The sequence below is a fragment of the Callospermophilus lateralis genome, chromosome 13, assembly GCF_048772815.1.
Source record: "Callospermophilus lateralis isolate mCalLat2 chromosome 13, mCalLat2.hap1, whole genome shotgun sequence".
Taxonomy (NCBI): Eukaryota; Metazoa; Chordata; class Mammalia; order Rodentia; family Sciuridae; genus Callospermophilus; species Callospermophilus lateralis.
In genome coordinates this window covers 15,987,348-16,008,404 of record NC_135317.1, presented here as the reverse complement: position 1 = coordinate 16,008,404, position 21,057 = coordinate 15,987,348, and the positions used below count along the sequence as shown (strand labels likewise).

General features: G+C 37.6%; 1 protein-coding gene across 1 annotated transcript in view; it reads right to left on the bottom strand.

The window, feature by feature from the left end:
* The window catches only part of Ryr2 (ryanodine receptor 2), a 585,643-nt gene that overhangs the window by 345,499 nt on the left and 219,087 nt on the right, over positions 1-21,057 (bottom strand). Inside the window, exons 4-5 of the mRNA XM_076832381.1 lie at positions 12,719-12,739; positions 5,255-5,269 (exon numbers count right to left, since the gene is read on the bottom strand). Coding sequence (XP_076688496.1) covers positions 5,255-5,269; positions 12,719-12,739 — 36 coding nt within the window. The remainder of the gene's footprint in view (positions 1-5,254; positions 5,270-12,718; positions 12,740-21,057) is intronic.

Below are 21,057 nucleotides of genomic sequence, written 5' to 3'. Positions count from 1 at the left end.
CTTTCCTCCCCTTGACCAGAGTGAACTCCTCAAGGAAAATGACCTTGTTTCACCCATAGTTCCCAGCAAAATTTAAGGCTGCAGAAAGCGCTCAACAAATACCTGTTGAATAAAAACTAGATGCAAGAAGCCCCATGTCAGGCTCCATGAGGAGTGGGCAGAAGGGCACCTCAGCACAAAAATGATTATAAGGTGCGGGAGGAGCATGAATCTTCCCCAAAATGAGGAGGGATCGTGGGCTTGCAGTGGGAAACTAAAAGAAATCTGAAAGGAGATCAGGATGAGATCATAAAAGGTATAGACTTGCGTGTCAAGGAGTACACATTCCTTTCTGTGGGAGTAAGGACTTGAAGGACAAGAATAATGATATTGACTGTACTACAAGAAGTACAGGAGAAAGGACTCCGACACCCCATTCTTTTATTCCTTATTTAAAAAAAAATATATTCCCTCCCTTTTGTTCCAAATAATCTCTTAAAAATCATTTTATTCATGTTATGCCTGAAAAACCCCCAAACCATTCTCAAAACAGATATTAATAGATATTAAGTAGTAAAAAGGGGAAATCTACTTTGAAAATTATACTCCTTTACAGAATGAGGCTGTCTTGAGAGAGTACTTATTTTTTCTATAATACATCTGACTGTGGCCGGGAGCAAATTTTTTTCACACTAATATTATATATAGTCTAGTGCTGGTTCTCCAGTAAGCAGTATTACACCAAAAAAACACTCTCCTGCTCATTGAAAAAAAAAATGCACAGGGTGTGTGATCTAGGAGAGGTTCAGGTTCTGGTGCTAAAAAGCTATTTCATAACAAGCCTCCAGTATGCTTTCCTTTGCCTTTCAAATCAAAGTTTTCTTGGAAAACTCAAATTATTCATTTATCAAGAATTACTTACACAATCCCTGTAATTGCCTTCAAAATACTTGCACACTAGCAGCAAAAAGAAAGGAAGACAAAGAGCACGGACTATATCGGACTATATCATATCATGTATGTCTTAGCTCCCCCACTGTAGGGCGGGTTAAGCCCTCTTAGCGCAAATATTATCTGGAATTACATGTCTTTAGAGCACTTTTCCAAAACTATCAGAGGCCCTCTCTGTTCTCCAAAACGCTACTGGGTGCTTTAGAGTGAAGCCAGATTTAAAGTTAGGTAGTCAGTGTAGGTAAATCGGGTCTAATATCGACTAAGATCCAAATGGAGGCCATGTTTAGAATGAATTGCAGGGGGGGGGGAGGTGTTGAACAACAACTCTTGGAAGTCCAGGAAAAAGCCCAAGGCCAGAGCCCATCCCAAAGAATTGTTAATGAACAGCCCCCAGCAAACTTGAAGGTGCTGACTCAGAAGTCCTTCCTGATCAGATTACTTCTTTGGCCCACCTGTGTCCCACCCCTCCGGCCTTCCCACCTACATTCCATCACTGAAAGAAATATAAAAATGGGAAACAACCGCACTTCCATGGATTCCATCTCTTGGGTTCCCTTCTTCCTCCAGGAGAAGTCTTTTCTGCTGTCCTTTAATAAATTTCTATTTTCCACTCTGACCTTGCCTCGGCATGCTTCTCTGGTGTTATTCTTCAACATTGGGGAAGCAAGGACTCATCACCAGTAAACAGCGGTAACAGCAGCACCTGGCTTCCCCCCTGTATCAGTATAGCTAGTGAGCTGTCACAGCCTTCTCCCTGACCCTCCAGAGAGCCAGGAGCCTGCTGTCAGCTTAATGCCTGACACACACTAAGTGTGTGGGAGAATCTCTGTCTCTTGTACCTGATGAGGCTCCTCTAAGAGGCTGTTGTTCTCTTGAAAGGAATGCTACTATCATTTCCAAACACCTCCCAGTAACTCTCCTATGCCAGTATTTCTGGCATAGGAGAGGCAAGCATCATTTTAATAAGTAAATAAAATTTGGCTTTTTAAAAACATCAGTTTTCAGCAAAAATTGGCTTTTATGACTTATGTGTATGTTTGGTCTCTTGCCCCCAAGATGATCAACGATGTTAATATAAAAGTGTATAGCAAACTCATGAAACATAGGTAAATAAAAAAGTGCAAACCTTCCAACAGTCTAAGCAACATTTCTGTATGTATTCTAAACAAATCTTGCCTCAAATTCTTCACAAGTTATTTTAATACCCACTGTGTGTTTTCTGGCATTCCTATACTTTGATTCACAGATTCTTGTCCAAAATGTCCAATCAGGTGATGGAATGTGATGATCCTTATTATCCAAGGTATAGGTATAAAGACATAAATTGGTGTGAATATACTGTGTATACAACCAGAGATATGAAAAATTGTGCTCTATATGTGTAATAAGAATTGTGATGCATTCCACTGTCATATTTAAAGAATAAAAAATAAAAAATAATAAATTATATATTCAGTTTCTATTCTTGTAAAAGGTAGAAAAATTTAGCATGGATATTTAACTTTAAATTAACACATTATGTGTAAAATGGATTAATTATCACCTGCCTTTTGCAAAATGCATGAATCTTACATTGGAAAAGAAAAACATCCAATCAGGGAACCATCATTGTAAGTGAAAGCTTTGATGTAAATACTCCTACATGGACATTTATTTAGAGTAACATTCAATCATGGACCATAATTTACTTGTCTATTGTTATTCCTTGTTGAGAGGGAGACAATTTGGGTTGTTGTAGCAACATTTGAGGTACTGCTATCTAAGTTTCAAATGCACCAGGGCAGAACCATAAAACAAGAATAATAATGATGGAGATGCACCAAAGAGATTTATACACACATGAAAATCACTGGCTCAGTGTTTTATTCTTTCACAGTTGGGGAACTTGGCTCGGTATTGTTTAAATGTTTGTGATATATACCAGCTTAAAAAACCTCTTGAATTATTTTTTATTAAAGCCATTTATTTCATTAACAATCTTACATGTCAGCATTTTAAGGTTTTCTGTTTTTGTGACCATCTTGCTTGTACAAAAATGCTATGCTAATCAATGAAGGACATTTGTCAAAATTCCAGGTCCTTACTATATAAATTTTTAAAAAATAAGTCAGAGTCTGCAGAACTTTCCCATGGCCTTGACATCTATGATATCACATGCCATTTTAGAAGTTCAACACTGAAATCTAAAAAGGAGTTTATATACTTCAAGCCACAAGGAGACATATCCTCAATATTAGAAATTATAGACAACAATAAAAGAAATGTATAGTAATAGGAGCCCTTTCAGAGTGTTTGGATCCCAAGTGGAGGTGCTTTAAAGTGTACCTTTAAATACAAATAGTAATGCTTGGAAATAGAAAAGTTAGTGGTTCTAGGGAGAATAACAGAAATATATCTCACAGGAGGGTGGGTCCCCAGTTGCAGGAGACTCTCAAACAATCCTGCCTTAAGCAGTCAATCAATTGTAACAATTAATGAGAAATGGGGCTTCATGACAAAACGGATCTGCACAATGAAGCTAGGTCACCACCAACAGGATGGCCATGCAGCACGGAAGAGCTCATCTTGTGCTGGTGTCTTTCACTTGGGTCTCCAAAGGAGGAGACCAGGCTTAGGGCAGGACCGACACCTCCCTGCTCAGCACCAACAATCAGGAAGGGGCTCTGATAAGAAAGCATCCAGCTGGTTCTGAGCTCAACCACACCTTCCAGGTGTGGGTCTCAAAGCGCACACCGTGGGAGCAGAAGAGCACTTGGTGCCCTCTCCTGCCAAATGGCTCCAATCACTCCAGTTGCATGCAGATTCCTCTCCTGGACAATTCCTGACCTTTCCAGGTCATCGAAGTCAGGTATGAAAACAAGCCATTCACTCCTGGGCCCAGAGTTAACAGCCATCAAAGCCTCAATAAATTACTTTAGGAATAACACCTGTTCTTAGGGGAGTCTACCTCATCTTTCTGGTCTCACCAAAGATAATTGTTCCAAGACAACCGTTCCTTTACCTGTGGCCAGCAGGAGGCCAAGAGGGCACTGAAGCGGGTCCCGGAGTAGGGGTGAGATAATAAAATAGACACAGTAGATGCAGATTAACAAGCAAAACAGTTTTTTTTTTTTTCAGACCCGATTTCATGATTAATATTTAAAAGGAGAGGATCTATCCACATTTGCTGCTTATAATACTTTTTCCATCCAAATTCCTTGGTCTTGATGCACCTAGTTTAGGAAGTAACACCCCCTCCTTACAATGTAATAATATTTTCCACTGAAAAGTAAGAGCGGAGGTTATTGGAAGCCCTAGAAGATGCTCCATGTCCTTGTCCATAGGAGGCTTCTGTCAATTTCACCCCAACTATCAAATCCCCTATTGATGATTAAGTCCACTTGTGGTAGCCCATAATGCACCAGATCCAGAGATCTGAGAAACCTGAATGACAGGCTTTTAGGAAACTCCACAGCCGACAGGAGAGCTTCAAAACCGCCTTTCCAGCACATGTCCAGAGTTTTGATTGACACTTCTCCAAGCTTATATCTTTTCCTAAATGACATTCTTTTGAGATTATAAATTAATCCTTTATTAACTCAATACAAATAAATGTCTTTACTGTTTCTAAGCTTTTGGTATAGAACTTAAGTCCCACAAGTATTACAGGAGAAATGTGGTAGGCATATAAAAAAGAAACAAACTTCCAACCATACATCACCAAGTGACTAGATTCTGCTCTCTCTATCTTTCCCTGGCATCTTCCTTCAATGACAAGACCATGTGATTAAGTCTTTTCATTTTTCTCCTTATAAAATCTTTTTTCTAGGGGCTGTGGCTGTGGCTCAGTGGCAGAGCACTTGACTGGCACATGCTAGGCATGAGTTCGTTCCTCAGCACCGCATATAAATAAATAGAAAATAAAGGTACATCAACAACTATTTTTATTTTATAAATTTTTCTAATTTTAATTGAGAAATCAAAAGGGGCTGAAATAATCTTAGTTCTGGAGTAAGCAACAGCAATTTCTTGGTGCCATGTCATTCCCAGGCTGAACCTTCTATACGAAGAGCTATAAAGAACTTGATTCAATGAAGAAATTCCCAATGTTGACTAATTAAACTTAACATGTTGTAGTATGATTCAAAAATGTCAAATGTTGAAGTTGCTAAATATGTTCAAGTGATTTATTTTTATATTTAAGAATTCCAAAGTTTAATTTTTAAAACCTTACAAATGTAAAGAAAAATGTCATAAGTTTAAAAAATAAAGCAAATATGTACAACCATACTGAACACGTACTTTAATTATTACATATATAGCATATGAACCAAATTCTTACCTTCATCATGAATTTCTGTAAGGACATAAGGAAAAGAGAAAAAAATAGTAAGTATGTATTATTTTAATGTTTGTTTGAAAACATCTAATTTACCAAGACTCCATTTTTCTAAATGAATCCACGTGAAAATAAAAAATTAAATTTCATTGTTTTTGCAACAAAACTTCATATCAACTACATGCTAGAGGAAAGCTGCAGCAAGCAAAACTCTTAAAAGTGTTTTTACATTAGTTCTTCCAATTTCTGTGAAAACATGCCACTTGACTGAAATGCGTGATTCAATTGACAAGATATCTAAGCACCAAGAAAGAGGCATAATCTTAATTTATCCTCTGAAAATACTTAATAAAATAAACCTTTCATTTTATTCTTTGCATATAAATGCAGTGATATAAATAGCAACACAACTAACTTTGGTAAAAACAGATTAGAAGCAGGTAAGGTGTATTTAAACTACTGTGCTGCAATGAGCTGAGCACCCTTCATGCAAAACAGGCAGCAATTCCATCCATAGGACGTGGGAGGGAACCTAAAAGAGGATCACAGAAATGTTCCTCTCTTTCCCTTAAAATGACACTCTCCTCTCATGCGTTAGAAGAGTTCTTTTTTCTCTACAAAACATTAAGTATATACATCCTCCTTCATTTTTCTCTATATTCCCTCAAGTTTCCTGGACTTATTGCTGGAAAGATACAGAGATAAAACAGGAGGGAAAATAATGCCACATTTCCAAACTAACTCCAGCTGTTGGAACGCAATGGGAATCCCAGAGCAAAAGGACACACATCTCCAAGTTAGTTTCAAAGAAATCAGCACAAGAAAGATTCCTAATATATATAATGATAGATATTACACTATTTCCCTGAAAATTACAGACAAGTAATACATATGGAAATTCCATCGAGACTGGAATAGTTTTTATTATAAGGGACAATGGTAAAGAACCTTCTCACTCCCAGTTTAAAAAAAGATAGTCTGTTCAATTACATATTTTGTAACTAATATTAATGATGAATGACATCAGGAAATTTATTTTCCATGTCAAAACTGACTAATCAAAAGCCTACGTGTGATTCACTAATGATGGGAATATAATTAAATTCAGAATTGGGAAAAAGCATTTTTAAACCTTAATTCAAAGAAACACAAAATCCAACATTTTGCTAAAGTACATGGTTTATCACAGATTTCTTCATGAGATTTTTTAATTCAGTGAGATTTGGGGTATTTTTCTTTAAAACATGCCCTCAGTCTGATTTTGACAGTTAGAAGTAGAAAAAGAATGATCAGTAGAATAACTGAGGCCTGTTCCCCAAAATTTCTAAGTAGTGTTTGCAGGAAAAATAAAAGGAGAAAATCTGCATATGCAATAAGATGGAATGAATAATGCAAATTAGCAAAGCTAAAATATCCATCTGTACATATACCTATAATTTCTAAAAGATAACCAAGAGCATAGAAGATTATTTGCAACATTATTAACATTAACTTTTTGTGCAAATCTCTAACTGGTCAATTTGGCTTAAGTTCCAGATATTATCAAAGCATTATGAGATTTTCCAAAGAGATTGTTAGAGCATTATGAGATTTTCCAAAGAGATTGTTCAAGGGCAAAGAATAAAGCAAACTCCATTAAAACAAGGAAGATGAATATATTATTTTAATCTTAATGTAAACACTGCCTAAAGATGATGAGAAGCAAACAGAAAAAGAGTAACCATAAAACACCCTTTCAAAGTAAATGACATCATGAGGAGAGAAAAGAAACTCAGAATAATCAACAGTGAAAAAAGTAGACTCTTCAGGTATACAGAATATCACTTTCTGGTTTGCAATAAATTAATTTGGCTTATTTCACTAGGGAAGAGCTAAAATCTCATTAGGCAAACTGGAGCAGGGGTGATGACAGCTTGAGTTCTGACCTGTTTTTTGCCTTAGAAGAAATTTTTGGATGATCATCAGTTTGCACAGAAACACAAAGCAGGCCCTGGAAGTGGGTGGGGGGGTTCTTTAGGGTAAAAGTAGAAGTAACAGTAACTCAGGGTCCCAGGCTGAGTTTAATTATTGCAGAACTGACAGGTCAAATGAAGCTCCAAATATGAGCATGAGCCAGGGGCAAAACCACCCATGCAGCACCTTAACACGAAAACCAGGGGAAGAAACTGCTAGTGGTACATCTTAACACCAACAAAGAACTGGGAATCAAGTGGATGGCAAAAAGCAGAACTGTCCTTGGTATATAAGCTCACTCAGTACAGCAGATCTAAAAGATCTAAGACATCTTCTTAGAAAATACAGAGAGTTATGAACAGAAAAGCAAGTTGAACAGCAATATTTGACTCTGAACTTTTCTGACAAATATTAGACACTTATAAGATGAACAATTAGATTCAATCTGTTAACAGTGTAAAGAAACAAACAATAATTCAGGGTACGTAGCAAAGGTCCTCTACCAAATGATGCCTTTCAGTGTGACCTTTGATCTTGTTTTTTAAGCCAGTATTTCAGTTTAGTGAAATTAAACACAAAATACTTTTATATAAGGACCTATGTGATAACTTTTAAATAAGCTTTAGCCAAAATAGCACCTCAAAAAGAATCGAGATGAGAAATTAGCAACAATGCAACAAACAGTAGGGGCCACTAAAAGGAATTACCAAGTGTGATAATCAGAGAATAGGTCAAAACATAATGCAGGTCCTCTCTAATATGAACTTCCACCCAGAAGGTGGCATGTGGGGCTCTGCTCACCGAATGTCAATCAAAGATAAGCCTTTCTGCCCTCCTAGCTCCAGGTAGGTAGGGTGCTAGGAGACGTTAGGAGCCTCATAACCCTCTAACCGCCTACTCTCTCTTTTATGAGTGAGGAAGAATCTGTTGCTTCACTATGTTGAGAGAATGAGAAATTGTTAAAACACCAAATACTTGGGTTATAGGTGGTGATGTTTAATTAAGGATACTCCCAGTAATTGTAGGAGACAAAAGTAATCTAGCATGAACAATTCCAAGTTATAAACATATATCAATATACACTAATAACATATGTAGTTATATATTTGTGAAACTATTACCCTTGTGATGATGATATCCTATGTCAGTATTTAATTTCCTATGGTTCCCCCAATGAAAATATCCAAGACTGGAAGGATGAGACAGGCTTGGTGACTGCATGTTCACAAACTATCAGGACAGGGCTTAGCTTTCAACCCATAAAAAGTAATTAGAGAGCCAGGGTTGGGGCTCAATGGCAGAGTGCTTGCCTTGCACGTATGAGACATTGGGTTCCATCTTCAGCACCCCACAAAAATAAATAAAATAAAGGTATTGTGACCATCTACAAAAAAAAAAAAATTAAGTAATTATACAGGTCCAGGGTTGTGGCTCAGTGGTAGAGCGCTTGCCTAGCATGCATGAGGCACTGGGTTCGATCCCCAGCACCATATTAAAAAAAAAAAAAAATACAATAAAAGGTATTGTTCCCATCTTAAAAAAAAAAATTAAAAGGAAGTACTTATACATATAATTCCTACAGAAATGCTCTCATGCCACTCATGTTGATGGCTCCTATGAACAGGGTCTTGTGTCACTGGCATCTAGTTGAAAGTGCATGTAGAAATGTTTTAAAAGAACACTATATGTCTTTGGCAGATTTGTGGCAAATATTCTTTTTCAACCTATCAATCACTCTATACAGACAGCATATAAATGGACCGTCTTTCCTTTGGAGTGTAATGGATTTCTCCTTCCCTCCCTCCCCCGCCCCCCACAATCTAGTCCTTCTCTAGAAGGATAAAGGAAAATAAATGATTCTGAAAGCTACTCTAAGTCCTGACATTTTATCTCTGTGACAAATGTTTATATATCACAGAGCTCATAAACAAAGCTCTTCTTTACCAAGCTTTCCTCAAAAGAGAATTTCCCTAAGTTAAAAACAAAGTGAGCTCTGCAGAGGACATGTGGATAATAATGACCTAAAGATACCTGAAGCCTGCCCTATATGTATACAAATCAAAACTCATCTGTATCAGGATTTAAAAGATTCTGTATTTTCTTCCAAACCACTTTAAACATGAATGCACTTCCATTTTTGATAACATGAAAGCATTTCAAAAATCCTCACATAATAATAGCTGTGTGTAAAAAATGCATGTTTTAAAATAATTACTAAGTTAGGAACATTCGAATTGATTACACATCTTAACAATTACAACATCAACATATTTCTCTAAAAAAATGAAAGTATAAGACATCATTTGGTCTATAAACAAGTTTTATATACAGCAATTTCCCAGGCTGTTCCATTCTTTTACCATCCCCATCCACTACCCGAAATCCTAGGCCTCCGAGTTGCAAACCAGTGGCATCACTTAGGGAGGGGCTGGGGAGAACAGACAGAAAGATCAGTTAATTACCTTCTAAGAAGGACTCAGAAATATTATTCTCTTTTTAAAGTATGAAAAGCATCATTTCATCACTCAGTGGGTTTTTGTTTAAGTACAGGTGCACAGATGCCCCAAAGAGACACTGAGGAAGAGGGAGAGGATGAGACTGAGGGAGGAAAGGAATGAGGGACAGAGAAAGAGGAAGAGAGAAGATGAGGTGGGGCAGAGGCAAAGAGATTGATTGGCCTTTAACAAAGCTATCCAGAATAGCACTATCAGAAAACTGATTAAGAAGTCATTTCAATTTCCATATATATTTAAGTTTTATGAGGTTCCTAAAGGTCTGCGGTTGTTCAACATATTCCATACAAGTAAATTTAACACTTGTCCCAGAACAAAAAAATGACAAATACTAATACAATGCTGTACCACCCATGAAGGACACCAAGGGCAGTGGCTGGGGATCCACCCGCAGACCCTAGCTCATCTGCTGCTCCTAGTGGATGACCTACCTCCAAGCTGCCAGCAGCTTCAGTGTCTTGGAAAGAGCTGCTGGAGGGCCAAGAATCCTCCTCCTTCCCACCCGAGATTTCTGTCACCCCTTGCCCAGTGAAGGTGTCTTCAGGAGCAGGGCATGGCATACCTAGAGAGGGAGAGGTCGGAGGCTCCCATAGCTGGCACAGGCTGCTGCTGGGGAGCCAATGCCAACAAGCCAATGTGGGAGGCCCTGGAGACAGCCAACCTGGGATGTTCCTAAGACACCAAGAGCTCTCGGGAGGAAGAAGCGAGAAGATGAGCATTTGCCTGTAGCTCCAGAACTGCAGGCCAGGCATTCCAGTGACAAGTGGCTCCCCCGGACACCTGCCCGGTACCTGCGGAGGAAGACAGCTTTGAATACCTGGCAAGCCCCATGTATGACACTGTGGCCAGAAGAGCGCTTTCCTGCCAACCTCCTCATTGCTCCTTCCCACTGCATCTGAAGAGGGCAGAAGTTTGGCACAGAGTGGGGGCCTGTGACACCTGACAGGGGAGGCGAGAAGCCGCTTCCCACAGGTCTTGCCTCCAGGCCTCCTCACTGGAGCACCTGAGCTGTCCCAGGGATTTCACTTGCATGGGATGGAGCACTGTGATCACTCAAGTAAGATTTGTGTGCCCTGAGACCACTGTAGGGTGTTTCACTCTCTGAATATGAGAAAAGTTATGGTACCTGCTTCAGTGTAACCCAAGAGACAGACCAGATTGTTGCCCTTCCAGGTCAGGCTGCTACAGGACAATTTTAAGCTTCTCATGGATAAAGCCTAAGGTTCAAACAGACCCTCAAAGGGAGCGGTAGCTCCCATCTGAAATTTATTAACACCTGTCTATAGAATGTTCATCAGTGTTCTGAGATAGACCTGGCAGAGCTTCTGGTTTTATGGTATGTAAATGAATAGCCATTTCAGCATCACTGTGTTTTATCATCAATATGATGGTAATATTTAAGAATAAAAAAAGAGTAGCACAGATTCTAATTCCGTAGAAGAGGAGATTCTGGCCCACAAAGGTTGGCCTACATAAGGCTACAACACAGGGCACTGGCAAAGTTCAGCCTGGTGATGTCAGCTCAATGACATCTCCATCACCTTAGAACTAGAAGGTCCTCCCTAGTGAAAACCTTACAAATAAACTTAATACAATTAAATTTTAAGATGAGAGATTATTAGGGAAATAAGAGAGAAAAACAACAGTGAGACAGATCAATAACTGGTGCGGAGAGGAACAAACAGAAGTGACCTCGTGTAACGATACACGTGTCACGATTTGCCTGTAGGTTCCATTTTCAGGAGAACATAAAGTGGCTTGAGTGGTTCTCAAGAAACACTGCCCTGGATCCAGCACAGGAACACACAGTGGAAGGAACCAGCTTTAGGATGCTGGGCTCACAGTGCTCACCATACACAGGTGGCTCAGCTCATCTTAGGGGAAAGGGGCTTTCATTACCAAGACAACAAGGAGGAACAGTGGGGATTGGAATCTTAACTCTAGACACAGAGGAAGGTACAGAACTTCACAAAGAAAGAGCTGAGGAAAGCAGTAGTAGCTTAGTGCTGAAGGAACAAGAGGATCCTTAGGAAGACAGAAGAGGCAGTTCTCAAAGATCAACCTGGTACCACTGCCACGGAAAAGTAAATTTAAAAGCAAAAGTTCCTGACCATAAAGGGCTGAAAGATGGGACACAAAGAATTGCAGAAAGCAAGGTGACCATGAAGTTGTTTGGAGATAACAAGGCCCTGAAGGGCCACTGAGAATTAGGAAGACCCTGTAAACAAGAGAACTGGGTCCAAGGACCAGAGGGCACAACAAAACAAACAGCCATCAGCTCAGCCAGCCTCCAAAGAGCCAGCTCTGACGTCACAGAGCAGACCACCCAGCCAGGAGGAGCCAGGCTGCTTGGCACTCTTGGGGGAAACTGGGGCGGGGACAAGAGCCCCCTGAGACAATAACCTCTAGAATGCTGGGTGGGGAAGCCAAAAGACACTGGACTCACCCAGCTTCTCCTAGCAGATGAGGACACTGATACTCAGGGCAGTAACGCCACTCCCTCAAGTCGCACGCCTTGACCACAGGGCACCGAGACACAGTCTCCGGAATCCCAGCTACATTTTCCACAGGATACAGCTCTCACCTTCACTTTTTAAGATTATAGAAATATACTGAGCTTCCTTTTTCTGTAGTACAGGGGACAATTTAAGAGCTAAACCAGATTGAGATTAAGCAGCCAAGTCTTTGGAAAAAGACAGTGTTAATAATGAGACCTTTTGTGTTGGACAGAAGTGCATAGACCCTCATGTAAGTAAAGCCAATCCTATACACGCCCTGTAGGTCTGGGGATGCACAGTGTGCTCACAGAACCTGTCTCCCAAGAAGCAAAAACAGAAGCGAGTCAGGGCCTGATGGCACCCCTGGGAAGGGTCTGCTCACCAGAGCAGGTAGTGCGAACAGACGGGACAAGCCACGCTGGAAGCAAAATAAAAAGGGTTAGAGGCAACAGCAGACATGCACTTTCCATCCCAGCTCCTTTGTAAATACAGGAAACACATACCCATTTTTCCACATCAACTTGCTGTGGAAAGAAAAAGCCAAAATAAATTTTTAAAAAACAAACAACAAGTAAATATCTAGCACTGTTGAACTACTGTCATTTAAATCAAATGAAATGTGGTCCCTGCACCAAAATCTACTTCAAAGTCTAAGAAACAGTATTTATACTTCTAATTAACAATATTTAATCTCATCAGACAGAAAAAGCTCAATGTAACCATCAGAACATCAGCAGGCATTAGGCAGGAACTGCAACAGGTACATGAAATAATGATTCTCTAATGTTCAAAAAAAAAAAAAAAAGTGAACATTTACCCACTTCTCAAACATACCAGGCCTCCTGCTTCAGGAGCTACTACTAAAAAAAAAAGTTAACTAAAAAAAGATCAATTTGGAGACAAAGCATCTAACTATAATTTCTCTTATGACATTTAAAGTAAAATTCCTCTTACCTCATTCTTTTGAGGATTACATAAAATTGTCCATTATATGAAAAAATGGCATGTTTTGTCAAATCACTCCAACATCATATGGGAATAAAATTATTTTTAAAGTTTTATTTAGTGATGAATATTTTGGTCACATAATTATGTGACTTTCTGAAACATAAGTGACCACAATTACATCCAAAGTTTAAATAGAACAAAAAAAGCCATCTGTCCATAAAGACTGCTACAGCATCCCAGGATTCAGAGCAAATCAATTGGAATAGAAAATTCTATCACTGAGGGACAGTCTCAGTCTTAAAGTTTCCATAATTTACGGCTTCTTTAGAATGTATGGTTTGTGTCCTGTGAGAATTGAGATTTATTTCAGACTCTTCATGCCTAAGTTAAATTGTAATTTTTCTTCCTTAGAAAATTCATTAACAAGTAAGAGGCAAAAGCCACTGAGAGGGAAATCTTGGGCTAAAGCTAGAAACCTCCATTCCTTAGAAGTGAATTCCTGGTAGCCACATTCATTTACAGAGTGGTTTCTTTTTTAACATTTATAAAGATATTAAGGATATCAATGTAAATAAACAGGAAGTTTTTTTTTTTGAAGCCATGGTGAAATTCAATAGGTTACTTGCAAGAATATTTTGGATTCTTTTGTAATTTATTTAGTCTTCAGAAAAACCTGTTCTAAACTAACTTACTTCTCTGCATTTTAAAAACACACAGTTTTTAATGAAGAAGGAACACTACTAGAGGGAAAGGCCTGGTTTTCAGTGTGCAGTTTTCATTGTCATGGAAAGCTCCTGTCCTCACTAGATCATTAACCCATTCAAGTAATGAGTTCATTTCCCAAGTCCTGGGGGAAAAGGCAGTAGAGCAGCTTATCCAGTAGAGCACAGGTGTCATGTGCTTTTCCACCCTCAAAGGACAAGTGCTTACATTTATGTTCTTCCAAGGAAAACCATTCAAGAAAGTTGTGAAACGATTTCCTTTCCATATTTTTCAGGAAAAGAGAATATGACATAGCTTTAGTGACAATGATAATTATCAAAAAACATCTCATGCCATCATGTTCATTTCTACATATTCAACATGGACACATGTCAAGCACAAAGACAGGCACTGTGGAATGAACAAAAAAACTTGTCATTAGGGTCATTATTAACTATCACCAGCAATGGAAGCATTTTAACGATGTGTATTACAGAAGAGAAACACAACACCTTGGAAAACAAGGATGAGTAGTAATGACATAACAGGTCCCAGAGAGAGGCCTAGCAACAGCATGGGCTGGGGTGTATCATCAGCTAGACACACAAACGAGACAAACGGTCTGGGGTTCAGAGACTGACTGAAGGACAACAGAGGTGTAACTGCACATAAGCAAAGCAGAGTAATTTCATGACACATCCTCCTATTGCTGTTAACAAGGATCATTTGATTAAATCCCCACAAATGGTGAGAAAAGCCATTTATACGGAACCAATCAAGGAAGAGAAATATAAAACTCACAATGAACTTGACTTCACAATGAACTTAATTTTAGAACTATTACCAAATCCACAAAACATAAAACAAATGAACATTTTCCCAGTAACTTATTATCTAACTATGTGGGATTTTTAAGAAATATAGAAATTCCGTTACTTCAGCAAATAGAGAATATTCTTATATCTGTAGGAAATTGTATTAAATGTCTTCTCATATTAACACTAATAAAAAGGGAAACTTCATTTTAAAAATAAAAACAATATTTCTCTTAAAGGAAACAATAGTAATTTAAATGTTAATTTGGTTAAGCAGAGGACATGAGAATTCAATACAATAGTAATTATTTATGGGTTGTAATTTACAGTTCTAAATTATATCATACAAAAGATGAATGATTCATACATCATTTATTTTTGCATTCATATTTTAATTAAAAATTTAGAACACATAAACATGAATTATTCTATACTTTAAAAAAGTTTGTTACTCCTTCCAAATAACTTTATTTTACTGTTTAAGACAAATTTCATTATCATCAAATCTATATATCACATTTTAAAAATTTACAATAGTTATCGATGGGTAATATGTGCCAAGGCCCCTAGTATATGCCTAAAACCCCAGAAAATACTAAATAATTGCTGTTTTTTCCCTATATTCGCTGTAACATTGCTACATAATACTAGAGTTAATGTCTCCTTCTGTATTTTACACCTTGTGCCTCTTTTGCATACTAGCTTTGCACTCTGGGGCCATTATTAAGTAAAGTGAGGCTAGTTGAACAGAAGTATCATATCATGAGAGTCCATCTAATAACGAAGAAGGCCTTTCAATGACTATCAGGAGCGGAGCATAGACAGTATGGATATGCTGGATGAAAGAACGATTCATTTCCTGGACAGAACAGAGCAGCATGGTCTGAGATTTTACCATGATACTCACAGAATTTAAAACTTACAAATTGTTTATTATTGGCATTTTTTCACTTAATATTTGTGAATTGTAGTTGACCATAGACAACTAAAACCACAGAAAGTAAAACCACAGATGAGAAGACAACTATACTGTGTGCCAGTCTTTGAACTGCACAACTCATGATTTTATTTACATTTCACATGTAAGGAAGCCAATGACATACAAAGGTGTTACAAATCTTCTACAACAGAAAATCAAGTGTCACTAGATGGTAGAGATTAACTTGCAGTTGGATATCTAACTCAATGGTCACAAACTCAAGGTATAATACTCTTTTCTATTTTGTTTCATACTTTAATCTGTGTTGAATTCAGAATTGCCAAACAGCTGATTTCTTATGATAGTTACCACCTAACAAGATGTGTTCACAAAAACATAACATCAAGAGAATAGCACAACACACTAGAGATTCTCAGAACATCAAGTACATGAGCTCGAGTTGTTCCACTAACAATGCTGTTTTTATGTAGATAAAAATTTTAAGATAGTTATAAGAACAAAATATCAACTGTAAATTTACATTTTTGGTACTAAAATGTGACACAAGAAAAAAAATATTTGATGAATGCCTACGATCCATTCCCATTTTAATTTTTTTTTAAATAGAGAAAACCAAACACCAAACTTTATTCTATAAATAACTACCCATAATACCTGTTATTTAATATTAAGAATGGGTGGATAGAGGTAGGAATTGAAAATTCGGTGTTCCAGGGGACTCAAAATATAATGAAGTCATTCAGAAATTTTTAAATTAAATTCTGATTTGAAAGGGCTACGTTTTCACAGAACATAACAGGCACACAAAGATAAAAATCAGGAGTGCATTGCTTGCTAAAATTTTACTAATAAGCTCATGCAATCAGCATCCTAATCTAAAAACAGAAAAGAACTCATGATCCAGAAGCTGCCATCACATCCTCTCCCAAGGTGACTGTGATTCTATCCCCCGACAAGGTGACCGATTCCATCCCTCCCACCGCGACTTGTTTTGCATTTATTGATTTGGGATAAAAGGCTACACTCTTTTGTATTTAGCTTCCTTAAAAGATGTTAAGTTTGTGAAATTATTAAAAGTTATTTCTTACTTTCAGAGTATCCCATTGTATGAATACATCACAACTTATTTATCCATTTACATGTTGATAAATATTCAGGTTGACTCTTGAGGGTATGACAGATCATTTTGTGATGAACATCGCCATTTTGGTGGACACTTGGATATGTTTCCACTGGGTATGCATGAAGTGTGGAATTATTGGGTTGTTTATAAACATTTGGCCACAACACACACTGATGGTTTCCAGGAGGTCCTATGAACCCACACACCCATCAGCAAAGCATGGCTTGCAGCTGCTCCAGGTCTTCCCCAACCCACACTTGATATCACTGGTACCTTGAGCTTCTGCTGTCCTGGGTGTGCAGGAGTGCCCCAACACAGCTCTGTCTGCGTATGTCCAACACCCATTGGATGAAGCTCCTCTTCATATATCTTTATACCTCTGAGCATCCACCCTCAGGAAGTGTTTAAGTTTTACCGTTTTCTCAATTAGGCATCTATCTTCACTTATCTGGATTTGTTGGAGCACTTGCATTTTCAAGCAAGGGTCCTCTGTCAAATATATGCACTGCTAATGTCTGCTCCAGCACGGATCTCGCCTTCTCAGTCTCCCACCAGAAATTTTGATAAACAGACCATCTTAAGCAGGGTACAGTTTATTAATCCTTTCCTTCATTACTGTGGCGTTTTCTCAGGAAGTTTCTCCTACATTGTCTTCTAGAAAGGTCACTGTTTTACCTTTCACCTGAGAGCTACAATACAATTCACGTGGCATTTATCTGTGCATGTGTTGGTAGGGAGGTACCAAGGGTTGTCCCTCCATCCAAGGTAGCTGTCCAGCCAACCCCACACCCATTCCAGAATGAGGATCTACTGCCCTGCAAGGACAACTACTAATGTGTCAAAAAGTGAACTCATGGGTCTCCTTCAGAACTCTTTTCTACCAGGGCCTATTTTTCTATCTGTGTGCTAACAAACTGTCTTAATTATTATAACATTAAAAGAAGTCTCAACATCTGGTAGACAAAGACTCCAAATTTGTTCAACATTATATTTGTAATATACCCTTCTTCATTTCCTGTAATGCCCACAATTTTCAAACACGAGAGAAAGACCCTGAAATTTACATGAAAACTGCAGTGATCTATGGATTTTTTTGGAAATAAGTAGCATCTATATAATGCCAAGCCTCCTGGTAATGAACAGAGATGGCATTTCTTCTCATGATAATCTTTCAAAATGCTTTCAATTTTCTGTGTAAAGATTTGTACATCATCCATTGGAATTATCCCCAGGTATATGATGTTTTATTATACTACTTAGGGGAATTCATTTACAAATTTTTATTTTGCAATTACTTTTTGCTAACATATAGAAAGGTAACTCCATAATTCACGTTGAACACCATTTTTTTTCACTCACTTTTTAATTCTAAAGTGTCCACTTTTGGTACCTGCATTCAACATTGTACTGAAAGAATAAGATTTCATTGATTTTCCAGTCTATTGATATATTTCTTTCAGTTTAATGAAGTTTCCTTAATTTATTGACATACTAGTATTACATAAACAGATGTTTCATTTTTGAAACATTTTTATGGTATAAAAAACTTCTTTCATTCCTCTCTGAACACAGTGACACACAATAAGTGGTTTTGTGAACACATAATTGATTTTTGAATCCCAACCTGGTTGTAATATTTGATACAGTGATGGATTTGATTTGCTCTTATTTTGTGGACCATGTTTATACATCTATGTCCATGTTGGATAGAATAGCTTTTCTTTGTGAAGTCTTTGTCATGTTTTAGCATCAGGGTTCTAAGTGGGCCTCATAAAATCAGCTGAAACTGTTCTCAGTGTTGAAGATTGATATTAGTGGTTCCTTAATGGTTTGGTAGACCTGACCAGGGAGGTCACGTGGGCCTGGACTTCTTTGCGGCAGTAATGCATTTAATTTTAATAGTTCATATTTCCCACTTCTTATGTGAGAGAATTTTTTTTTTGAAATTTCAGTATCAATGGAATGACTTTGATATCTTGTGTCTCTGAAGTTAAATTATTCTCTTCATTACTTCTTCTTTCTACATTTTGGGGGCTTAATATTTTCTCTTATATTCCTGAAATACTTAGGTAATCATTCAGTCAGTATTCTGCATTTAGGGCCCAAAACACTACAAACAATATTAACTGCATCAGTAATTTTAGATAAATCTCATTTTTCCATTATTATCCAGTTTGAAATTTTTATAAATTTTCCACTATGATTAACTTTTTTCATAGATTTATGGGTTTTATTTATTTTATTAGCTTAATTGTATAATGGTCAGAATATACTAAATTATTTCAAACCTTTGAAATTTATACTTGCAATTTTGGTAAATGTTCTACCTACCCTTGAAATAAATGTGCACTTTGTCAACACCTGGTACATATTTGGTACACGTTTGTGTGTGTTTATCAATCATGCTGTTCAGATTCTATATCCTCATTGACTGACATGCCTGCTTATCGTAACAGTTATTGAGAGAATGTGGTTGTTATGTTGCAGATCAGTTTAGTTTTCCTTATAATTTTGTCCATTTGGGGCTTTACAAATTTAAAAGATATGTCATTAGATTCATATAAATTCATAATTTTATTTTTCTTATAAACTCACCATCTCATAATGAAATGCCCATTTTCATTTCTGGCGATAAGCCTCACCATGAATTCTTTTTCACGTAGTAATATAACTGAACCAGTGTCCTTTCCATGCAACTTGCCCACTAAGTACAACTTTGCCAACCTGTTACTTTGGGCCTTTAGTCCTTTCTGGGATACAGTCTCAAGGCAAGCCTCTGCAGAGAAAACAGTGTACAACTGCTCATGGTGTTGAGTCAAGTCTCAAAATCCATGAATTTGTCCCTGCCTTCCTCCATTCTGTGAATGGCTCAAGCCCAGGCCTCTGGCAGTTTAGGACAAAGCTCTGTGCTGAGCTACAACCCTAGCCCTGCCTATAAATTTTAATTGAAGTACTTTGTCCATTGAAGTACATTTCCATTTAATGTTACCAAAATACGAGTTTGTATTTACCATATTTGTATCCTATTTGCCTCGGGTTCTTTTAGAAGTTTCTAAAATATAATATACATGTCAAAACTTCTCTACATTAAATTATACAATTTCAGTACTTTAAAGTTTATTTATAGAGTTGTGCACCATCATGAAAATCTTATTTCAGAAAAAATTCAGTCTCATGTATTCTTATTTTCTCTTTCTTCCTCCTTTTATATTAATCATACTGGGATATTCCATCCTCCCTCTAAAGGCTACTGGTTATCCTTTATTAATCTTTTAGTTGGTACCCTAGAGATTATATATGCATCCGTGGCACTAATAATTTAATACAAGTTAATAACTGTATTATGTTCCATAAAAAGTCGAGATGGACATCATTACCCTTGGAACATGTGTCAACAAGCAGACGCCTTTTCATTTGTGTTCTAACTGCTCTGCATCTCAACACAATGTATATTTCAAAGCCCTACCTTTCCAAGAGTGTCAGGCTCACCTCAGTGAACTTCTAGTCTCTCTAGGATTATGGATCTCCCCAAGTGCTGAGCTACCTCAGAAGTTTCCAAAGCCTCTGAACCCTTCTTTTTCTTTTATTATCTGTTTATTTTTAGTAATTTATCACCTCAATTAAATCCTTCTAAAACTTTTTTTTTTTTTTAATTTGGGGAGCTTTCTTTTCTCCACAGCTAGAATACTGGCTGGCTGGAAACTGAAAAGGAAACTACTGAACTTTTTTTCTAAAATTTTCAAATAAGGTCTCATCCAAAGGTTCAAAACAAATTCTAACAACTTTGGTTTGGGCCCATAGGTTTCCTCCCCAATAAAAACCATGTGTGTGATACACGGATTCCCTGAAATAAGACATTTAACAAAGTGACCCAATTGCCAGTCAACAAGGAATTAAATGAAAGTCCCACTGTACACTTTCATTAAAACATTTGCATGTGGGTATAAGTCAAATGTATTTTTTAGAATTATTTATTTGTTCTAATTAGTTATACATGACAGTAGAATGCCTTTCGATTCTAGTACACAAATGGAGTTTTTCATTTCTCTGGTTGTACAGGAAGTACAGTCACACTATTCATATCTTCATACACGGACTTAGGGTAATGATGTCCATCTTAATCCACCACCCTTCCTACTGAAGCCAGAATTAGGCAGCCAGTATAGTTAAATAAATCGAGTCAGGTCAGATCAAGGAGGCCAATTTTGAGTGAGTCCCAATTAACTGTCCCCTGAGGGATTGAAATGTTAATTCCTTCAGAGCCCTTCCTTCACTTTTATCAAGAACCTCCCCCTGCTCCAACCTGTTGCTAAG